Source organism: Bombina bombina, chromosome 6 (assembly GCF_027579735.1).
Source record: "Bombina bombina isolate aBomBom1 chromosome 6, aBomBom1.pri, whole genome shotgun sequence".
In the NCBI taxonomy this organism is placed as follows: domain Eukaryota; kingdom Metazoa; phylum Chordata; class Amphibia; order Anura; family Bombinatoridae; genus Bombina; species Bombina bombina.
In genome coordinates this window covers 602,321,644-602,343,446 of record NC_069504.1, presented here as the reverse complement: position 1 = coordinate 602,343,446, position 21,803 = coordinate 602,321,644, and the positions used below count along the sequence as shown (strand labels likewise).

General features: G+C 37.8%; 1 protein-coding gene across 1 annotated transcript in view; it reads left to right on the top strand.

Moving 5' to 3' along the window:
- Positions 1–21,803, top strand: part of CERS3 (ceramide synthase 3) — a 324,747-nt gene that overhangs the window by 117,868 nt on the left and 185,076 nt on the right. Inside the window, exon 3 of the mRNA XM_053717603.1 lies at positions 10,350–10,468. Within this exon, the coding sequence (XP_053573578.1) occupies positions 10,350–10,468 (119 nt within the window). The remainder of the gene's footprint in view (positions 1–10,349; positions 10,469–21,803) is intronic.

Genomic DNA, 21,803 nt, shown 5'->3' with positions numbered 1-21,803 from the left:
TACTGACCTAATAAGTATCTACTAAGACTAAGATAAGTGAGAAGTTTTGCCTTAATAGTGCCCTTGTTATTTTGTGTGGGGAATATAAAGGATCAAAGTTAACTCAATACAATTTCCCCACAAACCAACTTATTAACATCCATTTATGCAGGTTAAGTAGCCTGGATGAAGTTTGCTAGATTTTCCTATTAAACAAAAAAAGGAAAAGAAAAAATCTTGACCAAAGAAATCTGTTAACCAAATACATGGCTATATTTAGTACACGTAATCATGTTCGCTAAATAATTTGCCCATGCAAAGTGCTCATGTTGCAAATTATACTAACATGCAAATTATGGTATTTATCAGGCATTGTAAATACCAAGGATACATTTTAATCTAAAACAATGTTTGCATGGAATAAATAAATGTATCCCTAGCATAGTGTATTCCAGGTCCTAGCCTTAAAACACTGTCAAAACAGATCGGTACTTAAAGGGTCCTTGAAGTCATTTTGACCTTGGTACGCCAAGTAAATGTTTTAAATACATGTAAAACTGTCATTTTGTGAGAAAATGTTGCATTATTCTTCTTTTCAGGGGTATAGCTTTGTAAGGATTGATACAAATGAACGTTTACATTTGTCAAGCAGTCACTGTGTAGGATGTTTAGGGTTTGAGTGGCAAATCCTACATAATCCACTTAAGCCTCTCAGTTTTTAGAGTTTAATTACAAAAGAGAGGTACATTTCAATACTTTTTTACTGTGCATAATTGAACGTTTTATGGAGAATTACAGTTGAGCTTATGTCCTTTTAAGGAAATCTCTAACTGTGTGTCAGTCATATTGATATCTCACTGATTAACTAATCTGAGCTACAGCATTTGGCCTGCTCATGTGTTATGTTAAAGGGATCTGGGGAAAATGTTCAAGAGTTACTCCTATTTTTTGAAAGACTTTAGATTTAATTTATTTTCTAGATTTAACTTCTTGGCGGCATGTAGGATATGCGTATGAGAAATGTAACACCTTTATTACCAAAAACACATATGCAGGAGGGATTTAACGATTTGTGCTACTCATATGAGTGACTTAATCCTTTGATTGTCAGCAACAGTGTTGTGGGATTTAACCTCTTGTTAACCCCTTAACATGTTGTGATGTCCGAGTCAATCCCCCATCCCTTCATGAGCAATTATAAGGGAAACTGGAGATCTTTTGCATACAGAAAGAGACACACTCTACCAGGAATGAACAACCGCACAGTAGCTTGTTCTATGGCAACTTACCACCTAGGAGCAGCCTTTTTAGCCCGATTGTGCTTTTCCAGGATGAGAGCTTTCCAGAAATATATCAGTCTGATCCCGCCTAGTAAGGTTAGTCCAGCCCCGAAATATCAGGCAATTCTCCTCCGAACAAGGAACATGACAACCCCAGGCGATAGTTTGAGTCTTCTGTGGGCCTCGTCGGTGAGGTGCAGCCATATCCCTCTAAGCACATTGGGCAAAGAGTCAACTTCTGGTTTCCCCTATTACCCTTAGGGCAAGGAGAGAGCTTAGCCTTGCCGTGTCAAGGCAGCCAACGAGGAAATAACAAGCAAAGTAGATTTCATATGCCAGACCTTTCTTTCACTACTTTCCATGGACAGGGCAGATTACGGTTCCCAAAGGCCTATTTTCTAGTGCCTAGTCTAGACTATAGTGCAGGGGTGTCAAACCAATAGAATACGTTCCAAAGAGGACACTTATAGCAAATTGTTGTTGTTACTCTAAATAATGAAAACAAAAATATATTCATATTAATCCATGCTATAGTATGTATCCGCAATTAAAGGGATATGACACCTAATTTTTTCTTTCGTGGTTCAGATAGAGCATGCAATTTTAAGCAACTTTCTAATTTACTCCTATCACCAATTTCCTTCGTTCTCTTGCTATCTTTATTTTAAAAAGCAAAAATGTAAGCTTAGGAGCCAGCACATTTTTGGTTCAGAACTTGAGTAGCGCTTGCTGAGTGGTGGGTGCTCCCGGATGAAGTGCCGCATAGGCAGGAAACGCATCATGTGATTGCTGTTGTTAATTGATGGTGATGTAAAAAGTTTTTACTGCAACTTTGATTAAATGACTTTTAACTTTCACCTTGAAGCTCAGACTGTCTCTGTCATTTCCTACTGTGTGCTGAACTAAAAATGGGCCGGCTCCTAAACTTAAATGACTACTTTTTCAAATAAAGATACCAAAAGAATGATAAAAAAATGATAATAGGAGTAAATTAGAAAGTGACTTAAAATTGCATTGTTTCTTATTTATTGTTTTTCTTTTTTGAAGATTATCTGCAATTTGACCACACACTCCAAAAAAGTTATACCTCCCCTAGTCTCTCTTCTTTAAAGGGACATGCAACCCCAAATGTTTCTTTCATTATTCAAAGCATACAATTGTAAACAACTTTCCAATTTGCTTCTTATATATAATTTGCTTAGTTCTCTTGGTATCTTTTCTTAAAAAAACAAAAACATACCTAGGTAGGATCAGGAGCTGGGAGGTAGCTGCTGATTGGTTGCTGCTCATATATACCTTGAGTTATTGGCTTACTAATGTGTTCAGCTGGCTCCTTCAATAAAGGCTACCAAGAGAATGAAGCAACGTTGATAATAGAAGTAATTTGGAAAATTGTTTAAAATTGCATACTCTATTTGAATCATGAAAGGAAAAGTGTGGGTTTTATGTATAGTAGAACACTTTATTTCAGTTTGTATGAGAATTCTTCACATTCTGGTTTGAAAAGGTGCCAAGAAATGACAAAATTAATTCACCTCTCATGAGGAATTTGTCTAAACAATAGTCAGGCATTTTTAAAGGCAGTTTAAAGAGAGCTGTTACAGTTTACAGTCAACAATAATTCTCTCAGAATATGTTCTGTTCCTCCATCAACAGCATGTGTCTTCACTTTGTATCTGCTCAGAATATACATTGGTGATCAAGGCCATAATGTTTTACTTGTATAGTATCTTTTTAGATTACATACAGAACTAAGAAGTAAATATTTTTAAAGGGGAGAATTGAGTGATTAGAGAGCTGCTTACATAAAATATTTTCTTTTGGAGAATTTAGTATTTTTGTAAAGTGCTGTTTTTATAGAAGTATTTCATCAGATAAGTATCTCATTTCCCGATGTTATATGTTTTACACAACTCTGATGCTAGAAAGTGGTGTACACACATAGATTATAATCTATATTAAATAACTTAAAGCTTTTTATTAATATTAATGCTATGCAAGTGGGGAATATATTTAGCTGAGTATATGATGACAGGGTCACAGGATTGAATATCTTAGCAGACAAAAGTGAGGTTATCTCTGATTTAATCTTGTTGTGAAATAGTGCTTTGTTGAGTCACAGTCCTGCTATATTTGGCTCTATTGTGAACAGACACAGTGGTACGAGCTGCCTCTGGTGTAATGTAGGAGGCACCATTTATTTAAAGCTACAATACCAGAATACAATATGCAGCATGCCATGTTCCTAGGCTAATATTTGCTTAGGCTTGTAATTTTAAAGGAATACTGTGAATTGGATTAGTTGTGCAAATATACACATAGTTATACTAGAACAATCACCTTTCATTCCATGTTTCTGATATACTGTAATTCTAATTTTAGCTGAAATGTTTGTAGTCGGTAGAATTGCCACACCAATCTCATACTGCAACAAGATATGAGTGTCAGGTTCATGTAATATCTTAGACCACTGTCATATCATAGTGATTGCTGCTGTATGTTCATTATGTAAGTACATCACTAACAATCTAATGAGAATCTGCTATTTGCACAAGTAGGTTAGGTTAATTAATTCCCTACTCTGTTAATCCTACCATAAACCTGTGCAAGAAGCTAAACTACATGATAGGATAGGGGACAATACAAGCATACTGGAATATTTAGATACTGTTAATTGCTGTACTTTTGACACCCCAAAGCAGTTACGCATATCTAGAGACCATTTAATTTTTGCTCATTAGTGTTGGATTTATACAGTGTAACAAAAGTCTTAATTCTTCATCTCTTTAAAGGAATAGAAAGGTCAGAATTGAAATGTGCTGGGGTGCATTTCAATTTTAAATAGAAGCATTTTTCCAATATACTTTCATTAGAAATATTGCTTCTAGTAAAAATTATTACTATTTTCTGCAGCATATGCAGGTATCCTGTGAGGGCCTGTGCATCAGTATTCAGAGAGCTGGCATGGGTGTGTATTGCTTCTGAAGACGTAATTAGTATCATATAAGCCTCTCTGCAAAGGTGTGGTGTTTGTGTATTGAAGTCAATTACATCCCAACCCTTTACAAGTATGGAATAAATCTTGTAAATTAAAGGGACATTACAGCTAAAATTGGAATCCACATGGATGGGTTTTTGTTTTGAAGAGAAGCATGTTAGAAGCATGTTTGCTTATATATGTATATTACTAACAAAAGCGATAGCCGTTTCAAAAGTTTTTTTTAGAGAGATATGAAACCCAAAATTTGTCTTTGATTCAGACAGAGCATACCATTTAAAAAAAATAAATCCAATTTAGTTCTGTTATAAAATGTGCGTTGTTTTCATGTTATTCTTTGTTGAAGAGATATCTAGATAGGCAGCGTGCACATGTCTGGAGCACTACATAACAGGAAATAGCGCTGCCCTCTAGTGCTCTTGTTAATGTATAACATTGTTCCAAAACTGCTGCCATATAGTGCACACTCCTGAGCTTACCTTCCTGCTTTTCAATGAAGGACACAGAGAAAACAAAGAAAAATTGATAATATAAGTATAATGGAAAGTTGTTTAAATAGGCACGCTCTGTCTGAATCATGAAATACAAAATTTGGGTTTAATGTTCCTTTAAGTATAATAGGTAATGACTCAATTTGTTAATTGCTGACATGAGAACACCTAATGGTGCTCTGAGCAGCTGCAGTATTTAAAATGCTGGTGCACTGAGAAAATCTAGCTATGCTTCACATGTAGGTGCCGAGAAAAATGTTGGCAATAAATTGATGACTTTTACTGGAAGCATTTTTGCTGATACATGTATATTACAAATATGTTTCTATCCAAAGATGCAACTCGTCTATGTGCATTTACATTTTTGACTAGAATGTCCCTTTAAATACATATAAGTGTAAACAATACAAATGAAAGAAGTGCATGCGCACACATCAGGTGATTTACACAGCTATTCAATATGGGACATAAACAGGGAACACCAGCCAGGAGAGCAGGCAGTGTGTGTTGGAAAGAATTAGGCTAGGGACCAACAGGTTTGGATATTAGGGGACTATGATTTACACAGAACACAGTGAAGTCATACCTGTCATATATTCATTGCTAGCAGAATTGCACATTTATTATTGCCAAGCTAACCCAAATATCTGTCAGCAAGTAGAATAGATCACTGATTTGTAGTTAAAGGGACAGTCTAGGCCAAAATAAACTTTCATGATTCAGATAGAGCATGCAATTTTAAACAATTTTCCAATTTACTTTTATCACCAATTTTGCTTTGTTCTCTTGGTATTCTTAGTTGAAAGCTTAACCTAGGAGGTTCATATGCTAATTTCTTAGACCTTGAAGGCCACCTCTTTTCAGAATACATTTTAACAGTTTTTCACCACTAGAGGGTGTTAGTTCACGTGTTTCATATAGATAACTTCACGTGCACGAGCACAGTGTTATCTGGGAGCAGGCACTGATTGGCTAAATGGCAAGTCTGTCAAAAGAACTGAAATAAAGGGGCAGTTTGCAGAGGCTTAGATACAGGATAATCACAGAGGTAAAACGTATTAATATAACTGTGTTGGTTATGCAAAACTGGGGAATGGGTAATAAAGGGATTATCTATCTTTTAAACAATAACAATTCTGGTGTAGACTGTCCCTTTAAACAATGCTAATTTTCTCAGGAGAAAGTGCCTTGTATGTGGCACTTCCAGTCCTGGAGTTTTTGGAATGATTTGACAGCCACCATCAGTTTTTACTGGATTATTAAACCTCTGCACATCCAATTGAATAGGTTGATTCATTGTTTGGGATATTTTTATTTAGAAATCATTATACTTTTAACAGCTTCAATTTGACTATCCAATTAGCTGCTATTGGTTTGGTACATTCCTTTTCTCTGTAGTTCTAAATAAGTGATGTATACTTTCAAAGTGTGTGAGAGAAAAACGTGAATTGTATCTAGTGATTAATAGACATAAAATGCAGACTTTTTCTTACATGGTTAAGATAGAGCATACAATTTTAAACAACATTTTACAATTTAATTTTGTTATCAAATTTGCTTGATTTGTCAGGTGTCCTTTGTTGAAGGAGCAGCAAAGCACTACTTGGGAGTTAGCTGAACACATTGTGTGAGCCAATGACAAGAGGCATGTATTTACAGCTACCAATCAGCAGCTAGTTCCTATTAGTGCATTCTGACCTAGAAAACAAGTGGAATTTAATAACACTGCTAAAGTTAAAGGGATCTGAAACCCCCCAAAAAATCATGATTCAGATAGAGCATGTGATTTTAAACAACCTTCTAATTTACTTCCATTATACATTTCTTTTACAAAGATATGACAAGTCCACGGATTTCATCCTTACTTGTGGGATATTAACCTCCTGCTAACAGGAAGTGGTAAAGAGCACCACAGCAGAGCTGTATATATAGCCCCTCCCCTTCCCCTCCACCCTCAGTCATTCGGCCGAAGGTATAGGAAGAGAAAAAGGAAAGGCTGGGAGTAGGTAAATCACTGCGGAGGGTTGTGTGGACAATGTGGTCCTAAATTTTCTCTTTTTAAACTTTTAAGAGTAATCACTGTTTAAAGTTATCAAACGTTAAAGGGACATGAAACCCAAAATTTTTCTTTCATGATTCAGATAGAGAATACAATTTTAAACAACTTTCCAATTTACTTCTATTTAATTTGCTTCCTTCTCTTGTTATCCTTTGCTGAAAGGTTTATCTAGGCAAGTTCAGGAGCAACAGAGAACCTAGGTTCTAGCTGTTGATTGGTTGCTGCATATATATACCGATTGTCATTGGCTCACTTATGTGTTCAGTTAGAAACCAGTAGTGAATTGCTGCTCGGTCAACAAAGCATACCAAGAGAATGAAACAAATTGGATAATAGAAGTAAATTAGAAAGTTGTTTAAAATTGTATTCTGTATCTGAATCACAAAATAATTTTTTTAGGTTTTATGTCCCTTTAACAGTCATAAATATAACTGAGGTTAACAACTGAGTATTCTAGAACAGTGATTTTTAACCTTTTTTTTTGCCATGGCACACTTTTTTACGTTAAAAAATCCTGTGGCACACCACCATCCCAAAATTAAAAAAAAAATCACACATTGTAGCCTAATACAGCAAATATATATATATACACATACACACAAACACACATACTGTATGTATTGTGCTGTTATGCCATGCCTCCTACAAACTACCCCTGCACTGGGAGTAAAAAACAAGCAAAGTTTAAAAAATATGTCACACTGTTGTCAGTCTGCCGTGGCACACCTGAGGATCTCTCATGGCACACTAGTGTGCCACGGCACACTGGTTGAAAAACACTGTTCTAGAATACCAATGTGCACTCTGCACAGATCAGACTATATATATATCGAATATAACGCCTGTTAAAATTACTCTCTGGGGAATTAACTCTGTTCGTGAGCTATCACGCGAATACTACATAATATATGTGCATTGCACATAGGACATTATTCACCAGATAGGTTCAAACGAACAACAGTAATGCTAGCATATAATTATGTGAATGAGAGGAATATTCGAACACACAAGCGTTATATTTAGTAGCAGTACAAATTAGTGCCACTGCCGTAACCCAGTATAACACTGTGAATATAAATTATAAACAAAGTGTATACGCTTCACAAATAACAGGACCAATATTATTAATGTGCCCAATATAACTTATACATAATGTTGTGGAAATGAAATAAATACCTGGTTTTGATACGCACTGCACAGCACTATCATTAAAACAATATACATAGTTGCTATCACTGGATATGGGGCAAATTAGCCAACATTGATACTTGATAGCCACTGTACGCACAACGTTGTGGTCATTGAATAGATACCGGTTTCTGATGTGCACTACACAGCAGTATTATTAAACAACATATTAGTAGTTGCATATAAGGGCTATACAGAAAAGAGGACTGTTAAATGAAAGTGTGCTCACAAACAAATTACATTGAAACTTATTTGTATTTAAACAAATGTGGATTAAATAGTAACTACTAATATTAAGAAAACTGAATTTATATTGTCTTAGGAAGTAATACCACCATATTCCTTTAGAAGCACTTCATTACAGCCACTTATATCAATCACTATAAACCCTCTCACACCCCATATTTAGCCTTCAATGCTTATATTCATACTGCTAACTGTCAACACACAGTAGTCCGGTATATTGGGACACGATTAAATGTACACTATTGTCTGCCAAACTACAACCAGCCTATAACAATATAACATGTTCAAATTAACCCTATATTGTTCAAACTTTACAACCATGTGGATTATTTATCATTCATAATGCCACAGCCATAAGTCAACATTAACGCACAAAGGTCCTCATATCCAGTAGATGCAACTGTTTATTTTTGTCACTAATACCAAGTGAATATTCATTCTGATCACAAGAGACCTATGTGCTTTCGGTTGATTTAATATCACAATAGCTTGTGAATAACAACAGTATTTGAGTCATATGAATATCAGTTGTTATTGTTAATCTATTGAATTCACTGAGCATTAAATAAGGCCATCCATATAATGGCAAGGGATAACCCTTTCAATCTCGATAAACAGCAGTTTACTCACAATAATTTTAATGTCAATACCCATTTTTTATTTTTGACTTTTAATAAGTTATGTTTTAATACATTTCCAGCCTCACACAAGTCTGGGCATAGAGTGCTACTTAGGCATCACTTTCTATGCAACTTTTTCACAATTTTTCTTTGAAATGCAAATAAACTAGTTCATATTAAAGGGCCATAATACCCGAATGTTTAAACATTTGAAAGTGATGCAGCATAGCTGTAAAAAGCTGACTAGAAAATATCACCTGAATATCTCTATGTAAAAAAGAAAGATATTTTACCTCAAAAGTTCCTCAGTAGCCACCTCCCATTGTAAAGGATTTCTAAGCAGCATTTTAGTGTGTCTGTCCTGGGAAGGCTGAAAGGATGAGCCTCGTGAACTCTCATATTATTTCACCAATCAGGTAAAGGAAGCTTACTATGAAATCTCATGAGAGTTAAGTCAAATCTCATGAGATCACAGTAAGAAGTCATGACCTCAGCACTGCTGATGCTGATTGGCTGCTGTTAATTTCTTCATTTTATTTTTACCTGCAGCTGGGAGCAGGTGAAGTATAACTTTTTACACAGAACTTCCTCTGCTGAGCTGAGGAAATTGTGAGGAAAAATATCTTCCTTTTTTACATAAAGATGCTCAGGTGATATTTTCCTGTCAGCTTTTTACAGTTATACTGCATCAGTTTCAAGTGATTTGGCATATGAGTATTATGTCCCTTTAATTTTTAAAACACAATACTAATGTTTTATCTTTGCAAGAGTTCAGAAATCAACATTTAGTGGAATAACCCTGATTTCCAATCACAGATTTCTTGGCATGCTCTTCACCAGTCTTTCACATTGCTGCTGGGTGACTTTATGCCACTCCTGGTGCAAAAATTCAAGCAGCTCAGCTTTGTTTGATCGCTTATGACCATCTTCCTCTTGATCACATTCTAGAGGTTTTCATTTGGGTTCAGGTCAGGAGATTGGGTTGGTCATAACAGGGTCTTGATCTGGTGGTCCTCCATCCACACCTTTGTTGACCTGGCTGTGTGGCATGGAGCATTGTCCTGCTGAAAAAAAAGGAAACTAGTTTTTTCTTCCAGGATAACCTTGAATGTGGCTTGATTCATGCGTCCTTCACAAATATAAATCTGCCCAATGCAAGCACATAACTTACAATTTGTAATTTGAGCGATGTTTACTGCATTGTGTAGTCCATTGAAAGTATAGGGAGTGCTAAACAGATTTCTGCCGCGCTAAACATTATCTTGTTGTTCCGTTTTACAATGGACTTGTAATACCAAGCACTGCCAAAATCGCTCCACTTCTAACCTAGGCCTGTGTGTGTTCGTTTTTTACCTTGAAACCCTATTATATCCATTGGTCATTACTTTGAGATCTAGCAGAAGTTCTTCCTTTTTGAGTTTTGCACATGTAAACTGTGTATAAATGATCCTGATTATAAAACTTTGTTGCTATATTTTTTCCCCACAGACAGATGTATACGGCCTGGCTAAAAAGATTAGTCGTACACCACTCCAGGTAGAACACTGGTTTAGAAGAAGACGGAATCAGGACCGGCCTGCTTTGATGAAAAAGTTCCAGGAATCCTGGTAATATGAATTTAGTATTTACCTTTTGTTTTGGGGTTTCTGTGTGTGTGTGTGTGCGTGTGTATTTACCAATCTGTCTATGTTTATCTAAAATACATATACAAATATAAGATGTTATGATCAAGGGAATTTTTTTAGATAGTTATGGCTTCCAAGGTGTGTAAATACTTTTGTACCAACTATTAATAATGTTAATTTCAAATCCCAGTCCTATATATAGTAGTCACAGGATGTTTTTCACATCTTCTATGAAATGTCTGTATTTGTTAGCCCAGTGTTTTTCAACCAGTGTGCCGTGAGAGATCCTCAGGTGTGCCACGGCAGACTGACAACAGTGTGACATATTTTTTAAACTTTGCTTGTTTTTTACTCCCAGTGCAGGGGTAGTTTGTAGGAGGGAAAAATGGGATGTGTTAGGAGCGCATAATAAAAGGCCAGGTCTAAGTTAAGAGTGTGGACTATAAATGCTGGTAATGTACAATAAGAGGATCCTACAATTACACAATAATGGGAACAAGTTTAATATCACATATAATAACAGCAGGTAATCACAGGTTATTGAAAATCCAATAAAAATGAAAATGATGTATAAAAATATATAAATTAGTCAGAAAATCCTTGTAATCCAAATATCAATCCAAAAGCATGTAGGTGAATCCAATTGTATGATAATAATAAAATGTGGTCCAACAGTGAAAAATCCAATAAAAAAAACGAAGCAAAAATGTGATATATTCAGAAAGTCAATAAACAGTGAACGCTGGTTATCAAAAATATATACAAACAAACTTCATAAAAAATGAAAAAAATAAAAAAATCAAATCCAGTGAAAAAAAAAAATATGTAAAAGAAGATCCAATCCCTGTGAAAAAAGAAAAAATACAACATAGAGCAGTATTGTTTAAAATAAGCTTAGAGTTATAGGCATATATGGTGAGTTTTATTCCTATAACTGTAAGCTTATTTCTTTCATGTAATTAGCAAGAGTCCATGAGCTAGTGACGTATGGGATATACATTCCTACCAGGAGGGGCAAAGTTTCCCAAACCTCAAAATGCCTATAAATACACCCCTCACCACACCCACAAATCAGTTTTACAAACTTTGCCTCCTATGGAGGTGGTGAAGTAAGTTTGTGCTAGATTCTACGTTGATATGCGCTCCGCAGCAGGTTGGAGCCCGGTTTTCCTCTCAGCGTGCAGTGAATGTCAGAGGGATGTGAGGAGAGTATTGCCTATTTGAATTCAATGATCTCCTTCTACGGGGTCTATTTCATAGGTTCTCTGTTATCGGTCGTAGAGATTCATCTCTTACCTCCCTTTTCAGATCGACGATATACTCTTATTTATATACCATTACCTCTGCTGATTTTCGTTTCAGTACTGGTTTGGCTTTCTACAACATGTAGATGAGTGTCCTGGGGTAAGTAAGTCTTATTTTCTGTGACACTCTAAACTATGGTTGGGCACTTTTTTATAAAAGTTCTAAATATATGTATTCAAACATTTATTTGCCTTGACTCAGGATGTTCAACATTCCTTATTTCAGACAGTCAGTTTCATATTTCTCCAACATTGGTGTGTCCGGTCCACGGCGTCATCCTTACTTGTGGGATATTCTCTTCCCCAACAGGAAATGGCAAAGAGTCCCAGCAAAGCTGGCCATATAGTCCCTCCTAGGCTCCGCCCACCCCAGTCATTCTCTTTGCCGTTGCACAGGCAACATCTCCACGGAGATGGTTAAGAGTTTTTTTGGTGTTTAAATGTAGTTTTTATTCTTCTATCAAGTGTTTGTTATTTTAAAATAGTGCTGGTATGTACTATTTACTCTGAAACAGAAAAGGAGGAAGATGATTTTAGCAGACAGTAACTAAAATCGATTGCTGTTTCCACATAGGACTGTTGAGATGAAGAAAAAACGATCCAAAGAACAAAGGGGTATATATTAAAAAGTCAATTCTTTATTGTAAGATTAAAAAGTATGGGCATCAAAATAGGGGTAAAGGAAGAAAAGAGCAGGTCTTACGCGTTTCGGCAAGGTTCAGCCGTACTCATAGACCATACATGCTCACAGGTGATACAAACTTATATACCTTACAAAGATTACCCATTGGTTAAAACATCACACACCTCCTAAACACCCTTTTAGAAGGGATAATATCACAAACATTATATACATATATGTAGAAAATTGGTGATCTAACACCAATACTCAATGGCTTTGTATATGTTAATGAATAATTGAAATAAAATAAAATAAAGAAAAATACCTAATTCAATGTAAATATGTGCAAGTATATATACAACAAATGAAAAACAAAACAAAGCAAAATAAAGCAAAATATGTACAGACCAAGAAATAATAAAATAGAAGAAGCCTGTAGGTATAGATCTAATCAGATGATCACACTAATGGATGGCAAATATATATATTGGATATATATTGAATATATAATTGTATATATTAAAATTGATAATTCAGTCAATAATAATAGATTATCTGAATAAATACTAAACATATACATGATAATTATAACTTAATATACATAGTAATGAATATACATAGCTAAATATACAATTCATTCAATATAATTACCAAATATATTTTTATAGAGATAATAGGTTCAGTGGTATACATATAGATTAATTATAATTTATTTTGCTTTGTTTTGTTTTTCATTTGTTGTATATATACTTGCACATATTTACATTGAATTATGTATTTTTCTTTATTTTATTTTATTTCAATTATTCATTAACATATACAAAGCCATTGAGTATTGGTGTTAGATCACCAATTTTCTACATATATGTATATAATGTTTGTGATATTATCCCTTCTAAAAGGGTGTTTAGGAGGTGTGTGATGTTTTAACCAATGGGTAATCTTTGTAAGGTATATAAGTTTGTATCACCTGTGAGCATGTATGGTCTATGAGTACGGCTGAACCTTGCCGAAACGCGTAAGACCTGCTCTTTTCTTCCTTTACCCCTATTTTGATGCCCATACTTTTTAATCTTACAATAAAGAATTGACTTTTTAATATATACCCCTTTGTTCTTTGGATCGTTTTTTCTACTACTTTGGGAGGGAGAGGAGCCCTCCTATCCTGTGAAGGAACAAGATTATTCCCAGCTTTGGATTTTTGTCCGGTCAATAGAGGTTGTATACACAGCATTTGGAGTACTACGCAAGCGAATTGGAAGGGACAGCGTCTGACGTCACCCGGAAGTGCTGAGAAGGTACATGCTGGCCGGAGACGCCGAGGAGGAGAGAACGCTCAGACCTCGTGGAAAGGTGTATTGCCACGGAGCTGATGTCTACACCATAGAGGTGAGCAATACGTCCTCTGACTGTGTGAAGTGTATGGTGGCTGTATACCCACTTACCGTGCGGAGAATTGCCGTAATAGCCTTCCTTGGAGTGGTGAGTCAGGACTGGTTTTGATATCGCTGTCCATTTATTCCTACCCTTCTCTGCTGTGTATACTGAGCAATGTGTTATACCTCTTTTATCTGACTATACAGAATACGTTGGACATATTTATATCCATTTGCCTAACTACACACACTGACTTTGCACATGTGTTTTTCCTTTACTGTTGAGATGAAGTAACTTCAGTTGGGGGAAACAGTTAGCAGACTTTTCTGCTTAAGGTATGACTAGCCATATTTCTAACAAGACTGTGTAATGCTGGAAGGCTGTCATTTCCCCTCATGGGGACCGGTAAGCCATTTTCTTAGTCAAACAAACAGAATAAAGGGCTTAATATGGGCTAAAAAACTGGTAGACATTTTTATTCGATTGCTTTATTTGGGCATATTATTCAGATTTTGGCTGACAATTTGCATTTATAATCTTGGGGAACGTTTATATAACGGCAGGCACTGTGTTAGACACCTTTTCCAGTCAGGGGGCCTTTCTAGTTATAGATTGAGCCTCATTTTCGCGCCATTACTGCGCAGTTGTTTTTTGAGAGCAGGGCATGCAGATGCATGTGTGAGGATCTAAAAATTACTGGAAAAGCTTCTAGAAGGCGTCTATTGGTATCGTATTCCCCTCTGGGCTTGGTTGGGTCTCAGCAAAGACTATATTTGGGACCGTATAGGGGTTAAATTTAAAAACGGCTCCGGTTATTTTAAGGGTTAAAGCTCTGAAATTTGGTGTGCAATACTTTTAATGCTTTAAGACACTGTGGTGAAATTTTGGTAATTTTTGAACAATTCCTTCATACTTTTTCACATATTCAGTAATAAAGTGTTTTCTGTTTAAAATTTAAAGAGACAGTAACGTTTTTGTTTTAAAACGTTTTTTGTGCTTTGTTGACAAGTTTAAGCCTGTTTAACATGTCTGTACCTTCGGATAAGCTATGTTCTATATGTATGAAAGCCAATGTGTCTCCCCATTTAAATTTATGTGATAATTGTGCCATAGCGTCCAAACAAAGTAAGGACAGTACTGCCACAGATAATGAAATTGCCCAAGATGATTCCTCAGATGAGGGGAGTAAACATGATACTACATCATCTCCTACTGTGTCTACACCAGTTTTGCCCACGCAGGAGGCCCCTAGTACATCTAGTGCGCCAATGCTTATTACCATGCAACAATTAACGGCTGTAATGGATAGCTCCATAGCAAATATTTTATCCAAAATGCCTACTTATCAGAGAAAGCGCGATTGCTCTGTTTTAAGCACTGAAGAGCAAGAGGGCGCTGATGATAATTGTTCTGTCATACCCTCACACCAATCTGAAGGGGCCATGAGGGAGGTTTTGTCAGATGGAGAAATCTCAGATTCAGGAAAAATTTCTCATCAAGCTGAACCTGATGTTGTGACATTTAAATTTAAATTAGAACATCTCCGCGCACTGCTTAAGGAGGTGTTATCTACTCTGGATGATTGTGACAACTTGGTCATTCCAGAGAAATTATGCAAGATGGACAAGTTCCTAGAGGTTCCGGTGCACCCCGACGCTTTTCCTATACCCAAGCGGGTGGCGGACATAGTAAATAAGGAGTGGGAAAAGCCCGGCATACCTTTTGTCCCCCCCCCTATATTTAAGAAATTTTTTCCTATGGTCGACCCCAGAAAGGACTTAAGGCAGACAGTCCCTAAGGTCGAGGGGGCAGTTTCTACTCTAAACAAACGCACTACTATTCCTATCGAAGATAGTTGTGCTTTCAAAGATCCTATGGATAAAAAATTGGAAGGTTTGCTTAAAAAGATTTTTGTACAGCAAGGTTACCTTCTACAACCAATTTCATGCATTGTTCCTGTCACTACAGCAGCGTGGTTCTGGTTCGAGGAACTAGAAAAGTCGCTCAGTAGAGAGACTCCATATGAGGAGGTTATGGACAGAGTTCACGCACTTAAATTGGCTAACTCTTTTATTTTAGATGCCGCTTTGCAATTAGCTAGATTAGCGGCGAAAAATTCAGGGTTTGCTATCGTGGCGCGCAGAGCGCTTTGGTTAAAGTCTTGGTCAGCGGATGTGTCATCCAAGACAAAATTGCTTAACATCCCTTTCAAAGGTAAAACTTTATTTGGACCAGAATTGAAAGAGATTATTTCAGACATCACTGGGGGAAAGGGCCACGCCCTTCCACAGGATAGGTCTTTTAAGGCTAAAAATAAGTCTAATTTTCGTCCCTTTCGCAGGAACGGACCGGCCTCTAATTCTGCATCCTCTAAGCAAGAGGGTAATGCCTCACAACCCAAACCAACCTGGAAACCGATGCAAGGCTGGAACAAGGGTAAGCAGGCCAAGAAGCCCGCCACTGCTAACAAAACAGCATGAAGGAGTAGCCCCCGATCCGGGACCGGATCTAGTGGGGGGCAGACTCTCTCTCTCTTTGCTCAGGCTTGGGCAAGAGATGTTCAGGATCCTTGGGCGCTAGAAGGGGAAGGGGAAGGTTCCACATGTCTCACTTATCCTCAAACCAAATAATAGAGACAGGCATTCTTACATTGTGTAGAAGACCTGTTAAAGATGGGAGTGATACACCCAGTTCCGATAAAGGAACAAGGAATGGGATTTTATTCCAATCTGTTCGTAGTTCCCAAAAAGAGGGAACTTTCAGACCAATTTTAGATTTGAATATCCTAAACAAATTTCTAAGGGTACCATCGTTCAAGATGGAGACCATTCGAACGATTCTACCCACTATCCAGGAAAGTCAATTTATGACTACCGTGGATCTAAAGGATGCGTACCTACATATTCCTATCCACAAAGAACATCATCAGTTCCTAAGGTTCGCTTTTCTGGACAAGCATTACCAGTTTGTGGCCCTCCCATTCGGGTTAGCCACTGCTCCAAGGATTTTCACAAAGGTGCTAGGGTCCCTTCTAGCGGTTCTAAGACCAAGGGGCATTGCAGTAGTACCTTACTTGGACGACATTCTGATACAAGCGTCGTCCCTGTCAAAAGCAAAGGCTCATACGGACATCGTTCTAGCCTTTCTCAGATCTCACGGATGGAAGGTGAACATAGAAAAAAGTTCTCTGTCTCCGTCGACAAGAGTTCCCTTCTTGGGAACAATAATAGATTCCTTAGAAATGAGGATATTTCTGACAGAGGTCAGAAAATCAAAACTTCTAAGCTCTTGTCAAGTGCTTCATTCTGTTCCTCGTCCTTCCATAGCGCAGTGCATGGAAGTAGTAGGATTGATGGTTGCAACAATGGACATAGTTCCTTTTGCACGAATTCATCTAAGACCATTACAACTGTGCATGCTCAAACAGTGGAATGGGGATTATACAGACTTGTCTCCAATGATTCAAGTAGATCAGAAGACCAGAGATTCACTCCGTTGGTGGCTGACCCTGGACCATCTGTCCCAGGGAATGAGCTTCCGCAGTCCAGAGTGGGTCATTGTCACGACCGACGCCAGCCTAGTGGGCTGGGGCGCGGTCTGGGAATCCCAGAAAGCTCAGGGTCTATGGTCTCGGGAAGAGTCTCTTCTCCCGATAAACATTCTGGAACTGAGAGCGATATTCAATGCTCTCAGAGCTTGGCCTCAACTAGCAAAGGCCAAATTCATAAGGTTCCAATCAGACAACATGACGACCGTTGCATATATCAATCATCAGGGGGGAACAAGGAGTTCCCTGGCGATGAAAGAAGTGACCAAAATAATTCAATGGGCGGAGAATCACTCCTGCCACTTGTCTGCGATCCACATCCCAGGAGTGGAAAACTGGGAGGCGGATTTTCTGAGTCGTCAGACATTCCATCCGGGGGAGTGGGAACTCCATCCGGAGATCTTTGCCCAAATAACTCAATTATGGGGCATTCCAGACATGGATCTGATGGCGTCTCGTCAGAACTTCAAGGTTCCTTGCTACGGGTCCAGATCCAGGGATCCCAAGGCGACTCTAGTAGATGCACTAGTAGCACCTTGGACCTTCAACCTAGCTTATGTATTTCCACCGTTTCCTCTCATTCCCAGGCTGGTAGCCAGGATCAATCAGGAGAGGGCCTCGGTGATCTTGATAGCTCCTGCATGGCCACGCAGGACTTGGTATGCAGACCTGGTGAATATGTCATCGGCTCCACCATGGAAGCTACCTTTGAGACAGGACCTTCTTGTTCAGGGTCCATTCGAACATCCAAATCTGGTCTCCCTCCAGCTGACGGCTTGGAGATTGAACGCTTGATTTTATCGAAGCGTGGGTTTTCAGATTCTGTAATAGATACTCTGGTTCAGGCCAGAAAACCTGTAACTAGAAAAATTTACCATAAAATATGGAAAAAATATATCTGTTGGTGTGAATCCAAAGGATTCCCATGGAATAAGATAAAAATTCCTAAGATTCTCTCCTTTCTACAAGAAGGTTTGGAGAAAGGATTATCTGCAAATTCTCTAAAGGGTCAGATCTCTGCTTTATCTGTCTTACTACACAAAAGACTGGCAGCTGTGCCAGATGTTCAAGCATTTGTTCAGGCTCTGGTTAGGATCAAGCCTGTTTACAGACCTTTGACTCCTCCCTGGAGTCTAAATCTAGTTCTTTCAGTTCTTCAAGGGGTTCCGTTTGAACCTTTACATTCCATAGATATTAAGTTACTATCTTGGAAAGTTTTGTTTTTGGTTGCAATTTCTTCTGCTAGAAGAGTTTCAGAGTTATCTGCTCTGCAGTGTTCTCCGCCCTATCTGGTGTTCCATGCAGATAAGGTGGTTTTGCGTACTAAACCTGGTTTTCTTCCTAAAGTTGTTTCTAACAAAAATATTAACCAGGAGATAGTTGTACCTTCTTTGTGTCCGAATCCAGTTTCAAAGAAGGAAAGTTTGTTACACAATTTGGACGTAGTCCGTGCTCTAAAATTCTATTTAGAGGCTACTAAAGATTTCAGACAAACATCTTCCTTGTTTGTTGTTTATTCTGGTAAAAGGAGAGGTCAAAAAGCGACTTCTACCTCTCTTTCCTTTTGGCTTAAAAGCATCATCCGATTGGCTTATGAGACTGCCGGACGGCAGCCTCCTGAAAGAATCACAGCTCACTCCACTAGGGCTGTGGCTTCCACATGGGCCTTCAAGAACGAGGCTTCTGTTGACCAGATATGTAAGGCAGCGACTTGGTCTTCACTGCACACTTTTGCCAAATTTTACAAATTTTATACTTTTGCTTCTTCGGAGGCTATTTTTGGGAGAAAGGTTTTGCAAGCTGTGGTGCCTTCCGTTTAGGTAACCTGATTTGCTCCCTCCCTTCATCCGTGTCCTAAAGCTTTGGTATTGGTTCCCACAAGTAAGGATGACGCCGTGGACCGGACACACCAATGTTGGAGAAAACAGAATTTATGCTTACCTGATAAATTACTTTCTCCAACGGTGTGTCCGGTTCACGGCCCGCCCTGGTTTTTTAATCAGGTCTGATGAATTATTTTCTCTAACTACAGTCACCACGGTACCATATGGTTTCTCCTATATATATTTCCTCCTGTCCGTCAGTCGAATGACTGGGGTGGGCGGAGCCTAGGAGGGACTATATGGCCAGCTTTGCTGGGACTCTTTGCCATTTCTTGTTGGGGAAGAGAATATCCCACAAGTAAGGATGACGCCGTGGACCGGTCACACCGTTGGAGAAAGTAATTTATCAGGTAAGCATAAATTCTGTTTTTGGATAATGCATATGAATCAATCAATTTTTTTCTTCACTTAAAAATTTGACTTTTTCCCTGTGGGCTGTTAGGCTCGCGGGGGCTGAAAATGCTTCATTTTATTGCGTCATTCTTGGCGCGGACTTTTTTGTCGCAAATTTTTTTCTGTTTCCGGCGTCATACGTGTCGCCGGAAGTTGCGTCATTTTTGACGTTCTTTTGCGCCAAAAGTGTCGGCAATCCGGATGTGGCGTCATTTTTGGCGCCAAAAGCATTTAGGCCCAAATAATGTGGGCGTCATTTTTGGCGATAAAAAATATGGGCGTTGCTATTGTCTCCACATTATTTAAGTCTCATTTTTTATTGCTTCTGGTTGCTAGAAGCTTGTTCACTGGCATTTTTTTCCCATTCCTGAAACTGTCATTTAAGGAATTTGATCAATTTTGCTTTATATGTTGTTTTTTCTATTACATATTGCAAGATGTCCCACGTTGAAACTGAGTCAGAAGATACTTATGGAAAATCGCTACCTGAGGCTGGAGCTACCAAAGCTAAGTGTATCTACTGTAAACTTATGGTATCTGTTCCTCCAGCTGTTGTTTGTACTGTTTTTGTCATGACAAACTGTTAATGCAGATAATATTTCCTTTAGTACTGTTACATTACCTGTTGCTGTTCTGTCAACATCTAATACTCAGAGTGTTCCTGATAACATAAGAGATTTTGTTTCTAAATCCATTAAGAAGGCTATGTCTGTTATTCCTCCTTCTAGTAAACGTAAAAAGTCTTTTAAAACTTCTCATTTTTCAGATGAACTTTTAAATGAACATCATCATTCTGATTCTGATAATGGTTCTTCTGGTTCAGAGGATTCTGTCTCAGAGGTTGATGCTGATAAATCTTCATATTTATTTAAAATGAAATTTATTCGTTCTTTATTTAAAGAAGTCCTAATTGCATTAGAAATTGAGGATTCTGGTCCTCTTGATAATAAATCTAAACGTTTTGATAAGGTTTTTAAATCTCCTGTAGTTATTCCAGAAGTTTTTCCTGTCCCTAGTGCTATTTCTGAAGTAATTTCCAGGGAATGGAATAATTTGGGTAATTCATTTACTCCTTCTAAACGTTTTAAGCAATTTTATCCTGTGCCATCTGACAGATTAGAGTTTTGGGACAAAATCCCTAAAGTTGATGGGGCTGTCTCTACTCTTGTTAAGCGTACTACTATTCCTACGGCAGATGGTACTTCCTTTAAGGATCCTTTAGATAGGAAAATTGAATCATTTCTAAGAAAAGCTTACTTGTGTTCAGGTAATCTTCTTAGATCTGCTATATCTTTAGCGGATGTTGCTGCAGCTTCATCTTTTGGTTGGAAGCTTTAGCGCAACAAGTAACAGATCAAAATTATCATAGCATTTTTATTCTTCAACAAGCTAATAATTTTATTTGTAATGCCATCTTTGATATCATTAGAGTTGATGTCAGGTATATGTCTCTAGCTATTTTAGCTAGAAGAGCTTTATAGCTTAAGACTTGGAATGCTGTTATGTCTTCTAAGTCTACTCTGCTTTCCCTTTCTTTCCAGGGTAATAATCGTTTTCGTTCCTTTTGTCACAACAAGGAACAAAAACCTGATCCTTCATCCTCAGGAGCGGTATCAGTTTGGAAACCATCTCCAGTCTGGAATAAATCCAAGCCTTTTAGAAAATCAAAGCCAGCTCCTAAGTCCACATGAAGGTGCGGCCCTCATTCCAGCTCAGCTGGTAGGGGGCAGATTACGTTTTTTCTAAGAAATTTGGATCAATTCCGTTCACAATCTTTGGTTTCAGAACATTGTTTCAGAAGGGTACAGAATTGGCTTCAAGATAAGGCCTCCTGCAAAGAGATTTTTTCTTTCCCGTGTCCCAGTAAACCCAGCGAAGGCTCAAGCATTTCTGAAATGTGTTTCAGATCTAGAGTTGACTGGAGTAATTTTGCCAGTTCCAGTTCTGGAACAGGGACTGAGGTTTTATTCAAATCTCTTCATTGTACCAAAGAAGGAAAATTCCTTCAGACCAGTTCTGGATCTAAAAATATTGAATCGTTATGTAAGGATACCAACAGTCAAAATGGTAACTGTAAGGACTATCCTGCCTTTTGTTCAACAAGGGCATTATATGTCTACTATAGATTTACAGGATGCATATCTGCATATTCCGATTCATCCAGATCACTATCAGTTTCTGAGATTCTCTT